The sequence below is a fragment of the Gadus chalcogrammus genome, chromosome 14 (assembly GCF_026213295.1).
Source record: "Gadus chalcogrammus isolate NIFS_2021 chromosome 14, NIFS_Gcha_1.0, whole genome shotgun sequence".
Lineage (NCBI taxonomy): Eukaryota > Metazoa > Chordata > Actinopteri > Gadiformes > Gadidae > Gadus > Gadus chalcogrammus.
In genome coordinates, this window is record NC_079425.1 from 23,235,674 (window position 1) to 23,247,435 (window position 11,762).

Genomic DNA, 11,762 nt, shown 5'->3' on the forward strand with positions numbered 1-11,762 from the left:
CATTCATTTGCACAACTAAAAAGTATCAGAGTAAAAAAAAAAGTAACCAATGATAATTCTTGAACTAATAACATAACTCAAGAATTCCCATAAGTTTGTTACTAAAGTAACTAAGTAATGCAGCATTCCTATCCACTTTAACTCCATTTAGTCTCTATAGCTTTCTGACCTTTCTTTCTCTATAACAACTTGCTAGAGATGTCTAATTATCCTTATGGATTCTTCGTCACTTAATGGAGTTCCGTAAAGCCTTTGAGGCTCAAGGAACACAGACACTTCCTAAATACCCACCTTTGACTAAATCAAACGACTAAATGAAAATGGAACACAGGGCGATGTCAATCCCCTTGAATCTTTTTGAACGCAGTCTTCCAAGACAGGGGCAGCTTTATGTACGGTCCCATAGCAGTCCTCGAGAGATTTGTGGAGGACCTGTTGAGATTGGCACTGCAGAGTATGTTTGATTGCAGTTACAGTGTGAACCATCCCGTCTTCCGGTGTCCACCAGGGCCTCTCCTACGGACCATTCGTCTCCATCGGGATGGCGGGAAACATCGGACATCCCCATTGGTCACCGTCCATCCTTGAGAAGCTGAATACATTGTTTCCTCATCTGTCATGGACGCCCCCCCCCCCCCCCCCCCACACACACACACACACACACACACACATACACACACACACACACAGGTCTGTATAAATTGCAGTAGGTGGTGAGGTGCCACCGAGGGACAGGTCTCTTCCCTTGGAGGGGGTGGTACTCTCTAGCCAATCAATACGCTCCTATGAGACAGAGGGCTATGGAGCCAAGCACTCCATGTAATGAAGTGCCTGGCTGATTGATGCCCCCTGCTGGCTCAAACTGCAGCGGTGCACCGTGGTACTGCAACAGCAGCACTTTTCTTTGATTGGACGTTTCTCTCCTCCATCAGCATCGCCCACGACCCACCAAAACGTTTACAACCACCTGTCTCCCATCCTGCCCCAACCCCCCCCCCCATCCCCCCCATCCCCCACCCCTTCAACCCCCACTACAGACACTCTCTTATCATTCTTATATGGTCTGCCTCCATCTAAATGCTGGTGCTGGTGCTATGGATGCTGATGTTACCACGGCAACCGCTGCGCTCTGCAGAGGGACTCTCGGGCTGATTGGTCGATTGTTTGTTTAATTTGAGTCGATTTTCGGCAAGAGTCCTGACCCGGGGGAGTTGGATTGTTGATTTCCTGTTATTAAGCTGTTTTCCTTATTTTTTCAGATTTCATCGTAACTGAGACAATTAAATTGGTCGAGACAAGAAGGGTTGGTTCAGTGGAGTACAGTACCTCGAAATGGATAAATTCTGTGAAACGTTGTGATCAATAACAACTACTGCCACGCATTACGGTCAACACAGAGACAACGTACCACGAGCTGGAATCACCTCCTGAACCGCTGTTGTTTTCCCCATCTTATCCCTGACCCTGTGGGGCCGAGCTGGCCGTCTTCCAGGGAACGTTTGATTAAAGTGGTCTCTTCAGGATGTCAGCCAAGTCTGGGAAAACCCTGAACTTCCAGATACTCTCGCGTGCTCCACACCCGACTCTCCTCTCTCTACCAACACCTAATCAGACATCACCCCTATGATGCCCCGCACCTACAAGGTGTCTCAGCTCCATCTGTCCACCTGGCTCAGTGACACACAGTTATGATCTATAGATCCAACATCTGTGAATGCCGATAAATACTTAAATCGATAAGGACTGATTTATTCTTGATGTAAAAATCAATCTGTTAAATGTCCATTCCATATGAAGAGATAGCCTTAAAACTACACTTCATCATCTATATCTCAACAGAACTGTTTCAGATTCAGATTCATGGGGACTTTATTAATCTGGGGAATGGTTTAACCCATGCATTATAACTCAACCCTGGCAATACTACTTCTATCAGTACTGTTGATACACTGCACATTTCCACTAAAAACAGTTTACAAATCCAACAGAATGAAATCGAAAAAGCATGACATTCGAAGGGCAAATGATAACTAATTCCTATTGATCGGTCTGTAATATTTTAGAGTGGCACATCTCAAAATGGAAGATGAAAATGGAGGATCTCAGGGCATGCGTTGGGGAAGCATTTGATGCCGGATGCCCATAATAATGCGCTTCTGAGCAGGACAGGGACTGTAAATCTCGGGGCTAAGATTGCATTGCAGCGGCCCGTCTGGGCTTCACCCGACTATATATTCCCCTAGACAGGGCACCAAGATAGTTTATCACACAGCCTCATCCCCTCTATGTGGAGAAGTTGTAGGGTTTATAAAACGACCAACTATAAGTTAGTAGGGAACTATATTTAATCTGAAGTAAGATTAAATGTGCAACTTTCTTTCAATACCAGCGAGGTAATTTATAATGGTTGGGTCATTAAGGGTTAATGTGTGTTGATTGAGTGTGGGGCAGAGTGGCAAATTGGGCTCACACCACCAAGTCTCCTCACATAATGAATTGAGAATTCATTAAAAGCCAACTGTTTGTTTTACATGACTAATTTGGCCTCACATTTGCAGTATTGTATGGTTTGAGATATGTGAATATACCCAGAGGATTTAACTTTATTTTGAAGAATATTACACGGCTATTTTTCGTTGCTTGTTAGTTTGGGAGAAATGGAGGAAACAAGAGGTAGACCTTCAATGTGAACATAAATTCTGTAAAAAAATAAGCCTCTAACAATGCAGCCATAAAATAAACATCGTTAGGCACAGAAACCCACACAATCAAAATATATGCGAGGCGAAACGGAGGACTCCGAATCCTGGGAGGAGGATCGCACTCACGGGGCGACGCATATCTCCTCTCCCCGTCAGAGGGGCTGGAGACGCAGACAGGACTCCCACTCTATCCTAATCATGTTCACAGCCACTAATTGCCTACTTTGCCACGCAGTGAGTGAGGTTCCCCAACCTCCGAGGAGCCTGCATGGCGCTTGAGCAGAACTTGCTGATCTCGACAAGGCGCGTGGGTCGTTGCCCTGGTGAATGAGAACTTCCACCTGGACCAGATGCTGAGAAGATGATCGGAGCTCTCCCCGTCATCGCTTGCTATTTCCTCAGTTTGATTTACGGTAAATATTATTTTATCTTATTTGTATATCATTGCATGACTTCTCTATCATTTTTTTATTATTTTGCCGGCAAGTTATATGTAGGCCTAATTTACCTAATCAATAGCATAGTCTTTACTTTTCTTTTTTATCGTTAAAATATTCTTTATCTGCTGTCATGAAGTAAACATTAAGGAAAATACTCTTATTTTTTCAAATAACACAACCACTGCATTCATGTTATCACATGGAAGACTGCCTCAAATAGCAAAGGAAAGTTAAAAAGTTAGCTTCTCTTTATACGGTTTGGACTCTGTCTTGTGATATGGTTCTTGATGTTTCTTCAAACTGAGGCCACGTTTATACGTAGCAGGGTATTTATAGAAACGAATATTTCCCCCCCTCCGTTTTCAAAAATAACATTGTGCACACAACATCGTTTTCAAAAAAGTTGTCGTTTACATCAAAACGGATAAATAAGCCGTTGGGACATTATAACTATGCCAAACCTATGGTTGGCAGTGTAGGGAGAAGGATAAAGCCGTGCAAGCCAATCAGAATCCTCAGAATCAACAACAACGAATAACACGAGCGTCTTCCTGTAACAAACAAACTGTAAACATAGGGCGCTCATATGACGTTAAGCATTTCCTGGCGCATAATGTGACGTTTCAGAACCTAAAACCCCGTTTCAACCCGTTGACACGACAACACGTAACCGGCGTTTTCAGAAATCTCCACTTTGGCCGGAGTTTTTTAGAAATTATCGTTTTCTGTGACAAAAACAGCGTTTTCGTGTAAATGAGAGGCCAAACCGTGTGAAAATATCTGCGTTTTCCCTTCGTGTAAACGGGGCCTGAGAAACCCCTCCAATTAAAGTTGATAGGTCTCAGGTGTGCCGTGTGAGTCTCACGAACGGCAGAGGGAGAATGAATGAATGAAACAAATACATTAATTTATGATAGGTATTTTAGTGGAACACATGTTCCACTAAAAATTCATCGGAACATCAGGTCTGTAATTCCCAAAATTCATAGGAACATCAGGTCTGCACTGTGATATAATAACTCCTTCACAGCCCTGCATGGAGGGCTGTGAAGCCCACAGCCCAAACAAATGTATGCTTGAAATGTGCTTTTAAAGTGTATAATTTTATAAATGCACTTGGGTATATGAATATTATACTAAATTAGGCCCACTACACTTGAAGTACATTTAAGTAAGCCAAATGTACTTCTTTAGGACTTTATACTTCGAACACTTAACTAATAACAATTTCACATACTTTTCTTAATAAACTAAATTGGCATAAAAAAAAAACCTTACAGTACACTTTATTTATGTTACTAATGTATTTAAAACACTTTAAAGGCCTTTCTATTTGTCTGATAACACTTTCATAGTCACCAGTATATTGGAAACACACTTTAAAGGCGTAACCATTTGTATGATAGCACTTTGATAAGGTCACCAGTGTATTTGGAACTTACTTTAAAGGTACTGCAGTGACCTTTACCAGGTTATTGTGCCACTGCATTAATAGTCCTGAACTCGTCATCCCCCATAATGTCAACCTTTATAAAATACACACTCATGTGGATGTATGCAGCGTATGCGTATACACCTATATGCATACAGACGGACAGACCCATGACAAATGCACATGCAAACGCACACTTAAACAAACAAATGGCCAAGTATGTGCAGAAACACAGACACATTTACACACAAACGGACACAATCACACCAACTACCCGTCAGTGGTCAGTGTTACGGAGCCAACGTCTCTTGGGGGTCTGCCGGCATCCCGGGCGGGCTCGGTGGCCCTGTTTGATTACGGCCTCATGGAGCTATGACAACCATCCGTCTGTTAGACTGAACTCTGCTGCTGCGATCGTGCTGATTGGGCCCTCAGCCAAGGAGCTGATGAGGCTTCTGTCATGGTGGCGATGGCGTTGACGAATGGGTGGCGGACCTGCCTGTTAAACTCCCATAACTCGTAGCACCTTACGGAGTGTGTGAGGAATGAAATGCAGTTTTAGAGTAGTGTAGTAAAATTCAAATGAAGAAACCCGTCCAAAACTTCATAGGGTTCATATGCCTTACATCAACGTCTGTAGGGGGAAATTGATAGCAAAGTTGCAACCTGATGCAATCAATCTCTCGAGTCCCTGACTACAGTTTTGTTTTCGTCCCTCAGCCAATGGGATGGTCAATATTAGTCCCGCATCTCATTGGGCGGTTTCCCGTGGGTAGTTTGGTGCAACTCAGCTACCCGTGGTAGTGTCCGGACATTAATTATAAACAGAGGACAAGAGTGTAGCGGTATTCTATCCATCCTGCCTTAGTGGGATAGGGCTAACCATCTGTTTAAATCAGGCAGCTCTTTACCACTGATATGGATTCCATTCATCAAGCAGGTGAGGTGTAGTCACTGCTTTTGCAAGGCTTGCACATGCGCTTTTTTAGCAAAAGCTTGTATTTAAAAGTTCCTTTTAAATACAAGTTCCTATAAACAAGTTCCTATTTAAAATGAGCTTTTAAATACAAGCAGGACAAACACAATTGAAGGGAATAACTGAAAACCAATACAAAGCACTTTGTCAGCACAAAAAATCTTAGCATGGGAACCAGGCAGTGGTGCTTCAATGAAAACAATGAAAACATTTGCTTTACCAGCAGCACAAGTCATTGACTATTTATCTCCAAAATAAATACTCTTCAATGACTTCAAGAGTGAATTTTTCAAAGACCCAAGACAATTGAATAATTCTAATAATAAGAGTCAACTGTTGAAAAGGAGGCAGTTCATTATAACAACACATTGAGCAAGATATCCCTTGCCTTCCATCTCCAGCTCATTGTTATGCCTTTATAAAGAAAACCTGAGTTAACCTTTGGTTGGATGCAGATGCGTCACTCCTTAGTAGGTAAAGATATCTGTTCCACGGCACAGGTAACAGATGTGCGGAATCTGAAGAGCGCCTCATGAACCGGCTGCTTGTGAAACAGCATTACAACAAGCTGATCCGCCCAGCGATAAACAGGTCGGAGAGGGTGACCATCACACTGCAAGTGTCTCTGGCACAACTCATCAGCGTGGTGAGTCACCAACCATCCACACGTCTACAATCTCAATTGACAACAATACACTGAATCTTGTTTTATGTTTAACTGAGTCTTGAAATAAATCAACATTTATAACAGTTTTCACAGGGTTCCAAAATAGATTAAACATTGTTAATATTCATGCATCACACCAACTACCTTACAAAACATATTGTCAAACTGTCTCGATTGTATTAGTCTTGCTTAATGCTTAATGAGAGAAGGGACATTTGTGTCAAATGGTTGTATTTACTATTTGTCCTATATAAATGTACTTGTTTTTAATTAATCAAAAATATACAGCCATAGAGCAGGGCCATTAGAATGTTGGTGATATGCAGCCAAGGTTTTACGCTGCAGACCAAAACAGCCTGACTCATTCAATGCCTCCGTTTATGAGCCACAAAAATTCTTTGCAGCAATTGACATTTGGTTTACATTATTGGAATTGTTCATCAGGACAATGCGATAAGAATGTCATGGACACAGAGGTTATCAATGCACTTATTATTTCATTCTATTGGACAGCTGAAGGGCCCTGAGTGATGGGATGGCTGGGATGTGATTTTGTCTGTGTTAGGCAGCCTATCTGCTTCTTAGGCTTATGTAGGCCTAGCTAAAATCATTCTAAATCGCTTTGGATGAAGGCATCTGCTTAATGTAAAGATAGTCGTTAGTTGTTAGATTACAAACTCATTTGTGTATACAGTATTTCAGTTTTTATTCTTGATGGATGAAAGTACAACACTTTGCATTCTTGTGGACTTAAAGGTGTTTCATTTGTGATAAATAATATAATTAATTTCTTGAATATGGCTTCTTTATTTGAGCCAAGAATCAAATTATTCTTGGTGTTTTGTTTGTGAAGAAATGCATGAAATTTATATGAATTGAGGTCACCACTTTGACCTCTCCTTCCCTTTCCATTTCCAGAACGAAAGGGAGCAGATTATGACAACCAATGTCTGGCTCACTCAGGTAAGCTTAATAAAGGCTCAAGGTCAATCAGCATCAATCACCAACCGCTTCCACCCTGACCAAAGCCGTCTCTTCTAACGTCCTTCCCCTGAACTTGGATTAAACCATATCCCTTCCGTTCTACCTCAAAGTGGAACAAACAGGCTCTGTAATTGTGCTTCTTTCCAGTGATGATGAAGCTTGTAATGGCCAGTTTGAGCTGGTCCCCGGTAGACTTTGTGACAGGATTTGACTGTGTCAGTTGTCTTTGTTTCTCTGCAGTACTGGGTGGACTACAGATTGGTCTGGGACCCCTCGAAATATGAAGGCATCGAGAAGCTGTGCATTCCCTCCAAACAAATCTGGCTGCCCGACATTGTTCTGTACAATAAGTAAGACCCACTACAAACTCATTCTGCTACAATCTCCTTATTTACTATATACTTTTAACATATCTAACAGGGTTTGTTGCTGTTTTACTTAATAATGATGATGACCACAATCTACCCACCTTGTCTTGTCTCTTACCTTCTACAGTGCATGCCTCTTTAACCTTCAGAATCATTTAGGTTTTTTTAGGTCCAGGCACAGACTTTATTCAATAGTTTCGTGGATTTCTTGAAATGGCTGTGAAAGATTTTCTATATGGTATTTTATATGATTTAGTCGCACCCACTCTTTTATGTCATTTCCTTCCACTGTTGTTCTCAGTGCGGACGGCACCTATGAGGTGACGGTGTTCACCAACGCCATCGTGCAATTCAACGGCAGTATCTTCTGGCTTCCGCCCGCCATCTACAAGAGCGCCTGTAAGATCGAAGTGAAGCACTTCCCCTTCGACCAGCAGAACTGCACCCTCAAGTTCCGCTCCTGGACCTATGACCACACCGAGCTGGACCTGGTCCTGAAGTCCGAGGTGGCCAGCATCGACGACTTCACACCCAGTGGAGAGTGGGACATCCTGGCCCTTCCAGGCAGGCGGACCACCAACCCTCTGGACCCCACCTACGTGGACCTAACCTATGACTTCATCATCAAGAGGAAGCCCCTCTTCTACACCATCAACCTCATCATCCCCTGCGTGCTGATCACCTCCTTGGCCATCCTGGTCTTCTACTTGCCCTCAGACTGCGGGGAGAAGATCACCTTATGTATCTCCGTCCTCCTAGCGCTCACTGTGTTCCTTCTCCTCATTTCCAAGATCGTTCCGCCGACGTCCCTGGACGTGCCGCTGATCGGCAAGTACCTGATGTTCACCATGGTGCTGGTGACCTTCTCCATCATCACCAGTGTGTGTGTGCTCAACGTGCACCACCGCTCGCCCAGCACACACACCATGCCCTACTGGGTCAAGGTGCTGTTCCTGATCAGGATGCCCGCCTTGCTATTCATGAGACGACCTCGAGATCACTTGGCGCAGCCGAGATCCCATAAGCAGCCAAACACGAGGCCTACCAGGTCCGTGCTGGGCAAGGGACGGCCTCCTCCTAAAACAGGCATCACCGTGTCCTCTTCCTCGGCCACTCTCCTCGCCTCTGACTCTGTCTTCTCCATCCCGGGACACTTTTACAACCGGGATGCCATTCCCCCACTGACACACAGGCACATGAACCGTAGAGTGGATGGAGGGTCTTTCCCCGTTGGCTCCTCGTGCAGCCAGGACCTCAGGCCCAGAACCGGCCGGGACTGGTCCGCAGAGCTCCAGGAGGCGGTGGATGGGGTCCGCCTCGTCGCCGATCACATAATGGAAGATCACGATGATCAGGGTGTATGTATCACACTCAATAAGTCACTATTGTTGAAAGGCTTTATGTACGGTTGAAAGGTTAAATATTTGACAAGGGTTTTGGAATTGGTGTTAATAATAGGGTTGGGGTTTAAGGCATAGGGAATGTAACCATAGTCAACATTGAGAAGGCCCACACATTTCTATTTCACTGTCCAGTAGGAGGTATTGTTAATAAAAGACGGGGTATGGATGATCAACCTCATTGTGAATCAAATCCTGGGTGTTTTTCGCTCAAAGCAGTTCCACCATATCATCACTGACCCCAACGCTGTTCTCCGGTAGTGCTTTGACCCCTGTCCATTTGGTCTTCTGAGGAGGCTTGTAATATGTGGCATACTTTATGCCTCTGGGTCGCAGGAGGTTTCACACTTAAAGTTAGACACTATGTAATGAATCGTTGTCTTGCCGAAATCAATGGAATAGGTTGGTCACAAGGCTGGACAAATGAACCCCTTCACAAATTGCCACGGACAGCATAGCGTGGTCATTATCCATTTCTAATGTGGGAGTCAGCAGAATAAGTGATGAATCCATGCTCAGACATGACTTGGTTTACTTTACAAATATACAGCATCGTTAAGTAACTTAATAATAGTGAGATGTGGGATATAGAGATATATAAGCAGTGGCGGTTCCTGTCCTTGAATTGTCCATCACTAGTATTCACATACAATCACTTGTATTGATTATTTGCAATCTGCCCAATGGCAGCAAACTACGCATGCCTCATCCAATAACTTTCTAATATAAGTATGATAAGAAGTATTTTTCTGAGACTAGAATCAGGGCTGTGTTTAAATTGTTGTCATTTTCCAAACCATTTCACCCTTATTTCTGTGTTATCGCAGGTAATTGAGGACTGGAAGTATGTGGCTATGGTGGTGGATCGTCTGTTCCTGTGGGTCTTCCTGATAGTGTGTGTGGTGGGAACGCTTGGCCTGTTCCTACAGCCTGCTTTCCAGAAGCCCATCGTTCCAACTCTGCAGCTAAGCTCAGAGACTCCTCGCATCTGATCCGGCAACAAGCAGATCAATGGCAGCATTCACATTTTGGTGTGTGTGTGTGTGTGTGTACGTGTGTGTACATGTATTTGTGTATGTATTTGTGTGTGTGTGTGTGCGTGTGTTTGTGTCCGACGTTAACACTCCAATATGACATGGGTAGTTTGAAAGAAATTTGAATTGTTGATTGATGTAAGATGCCATGGGACAATTTGGTATGAGTCTGCTGTATTGCGAATACTTCAAAGGTCGCTGGTAGATCATTGTCAGCCAGAGCGTAACTAAAACTCAAAATGATAGCAATCATGACAAATCATTGTATCACAACAAGGCAGCTGGGTAGAACAGCACGTTAAGTGAGGAAAATGATTTGCAAATATGATACAGCAGTGGTCGATCTGTGCATTCTAGTCAAAGGCACCAATATAGTGCAGCAATATAAGCCAACATAACAGCTCTCTGGTGCTGTGATGTAATGAAAGAGGGGCATCTGAATGGACCTCATGAGCAACATTAGTGGTCAGTGTCAGCAGAACATCAATGTCCAAGAACTGCTAGAGCACAGCTGCAAAACATTTGAACTTAGACGTCTCCATTTGTGGAAGTAGAAAATAGAGAGGTTCCAAAAATATTGAAGCTACACAGATGTAGTGAAATGTGTGGTAATGCAATAACGTCCACCACTGATCCATTAAATGTATTAAAATCTGAAGTCTGAGAATGAAGGATGTGAAGGATGATTTGGAAGTGCTTGCAAAATCCCCATGGTGATGTAGTCTTTCTTTAAAATCAATAAGATGTGCCAATTAATTTAATCACAACTGTAGAACCCAATGTTTGAACGAATGCATTATTTATGACTAGACAAGCAATTAAAAAAAAAAGTTGCTGGGATTTGATTTTCTTTTAAATAAAACATTGAAAAAGCTGAACTTGTTACACCAAGTAAAATGTGTTTTGAAGCACTGCATATTTTGAATCTTATAATCCAACACAAATATCTGCATGGCTCCCATGAACAATTACATTTATACTGCACCATCTTAGGTTTGATTAAACACTTTACTGATGGGTGTCCTGACAAATAGCACTCAATTAGAGTGCCCCCCCCCATCACACACGCGCACACACACGCACACATGTCACTTTCGATGTATTTCCAGTTCATATAAATCATTTACTGTAGGCCTACAAGCAGCACCTCGCCATTATTTTTGTTTCAAATTACTTTACCTCGTGCTTAAGTGGAACAATATACCTTATGGTTTTACAATTGAATAAAACCCGATCATATTATATCAGAACACGGTTATTGGTTATTGGGTCACTAACAGTAAAACGCTTTATAAACAGTAAACTAACGAAAAGTGACCCCCCTTTAAAGAGAGACAGAGAGATACTACCCAGTCAATGATTTAGCATTCTTTCTTGGCTACAGTCGCAAATTCCATTACCTCAATATTTTTTGAAAATTCCAATCTCAAAGGAACACGTCAGACGCCTGCGAGAATAAACAACAAAGTAAATGACGTCAGCTGTCCAGTGGTCCAGAGTCGACAGTCAAATGGCTCAGTGGTCCAGTGGACGCACACGGGTCACTTGACTCTCTCTCCTCCGCCCACAGTGTGCTGTGGACGCTCGCGCCCTTTACATCCCCGATCGCTTCCGTCCGCTCCGGGTCGCGGTCGCTCGCTCCTGTCTACTCCGGGTCTCAGTGGGTCTCTCTCATTCATCTGCTCCTGGTCCCGGTCGCTCATCATTCGGGGATTAGTTGCTAATAAACATGAAACATAAGATTTCAATTCTCCTGGCC

The 11,762-nt window shown here is 43.2% G+C and overlaps 1 protein-coding gene across 3 annotated transcripts; it reads left to right on the top strand.

Annotated features, from left to right (window-relative positions):
* Nucleotides 1-3,044: 3,044 nt before the first annotated feature.
* Nucleotides 3,045-10,870, top strand: chrnb4 (cholinergic receptor, nicotinic, beta 4 (neuronal)). Of its 3 annotated transcripts, none has more exons than XM_056607161.1 (6): nt 3,045-3,115; nt 6,051-6,196; nt 7,136-7,180; nt 7,442-7,551; nt 7,871-8,927; nt 9,797-10,870. In XM_056607161.1, the coding sequence occupies exons 1-6, from the start codon at nt 3,064-3,066 to the stop codon at nt 9,959-9,961; spliced, it is 1,575 nt and encodes a 524-aa protein (XP_056463136.1). In that variant the 5' UTR covers nt 3,045-3,063; the 3' UTR covers nt 9,962-10,870. The 3 variants fall into 3 exon arrangements, with proteins under 3 accessions (XP_056463136.1, XP_056463138.1, XP_056463137.1); XM_056607163.1 differs by lacking the exon at nt 3,045-3,115 and adding an exon at nt 3,779-4,107; XM_056607162.1 differs by lacking the exon at nt 3,045-3,115 and adding an exon at nt 5,194-5,514.
* The last annotated feature ends 892 nt before the right edge of the window (nt 10,871-11,762 follow it).

What these genes read in the sequence shown, in the direction of transcription:
- chrnb4 (XM_056607161.1), top strand. Translation starts at nt 3,064, where the DNA reads ATGATCGGAGCTCTCCCCGTCATCGCTTGCTATTTCCTCAGTTTGATT. An exon ending in TGGCACAACTCATCAGCGTG is followed by an intron (nt 6,197 to 7,135) that starts GTGAGTCACCAA and finishes TTCCATTTCCAG; the next exon opens with AACGAAAGGGAGCAGATTAT. An exon ending in CCAATGTCTGGCTCACTCAG is followed by an intron (nt 7,181 to 7,441) that starts GTAAGCTTAATA and finishes GTTTCTCTGCAG; the next exon opens with TACTGGGTGGACTACAGATT.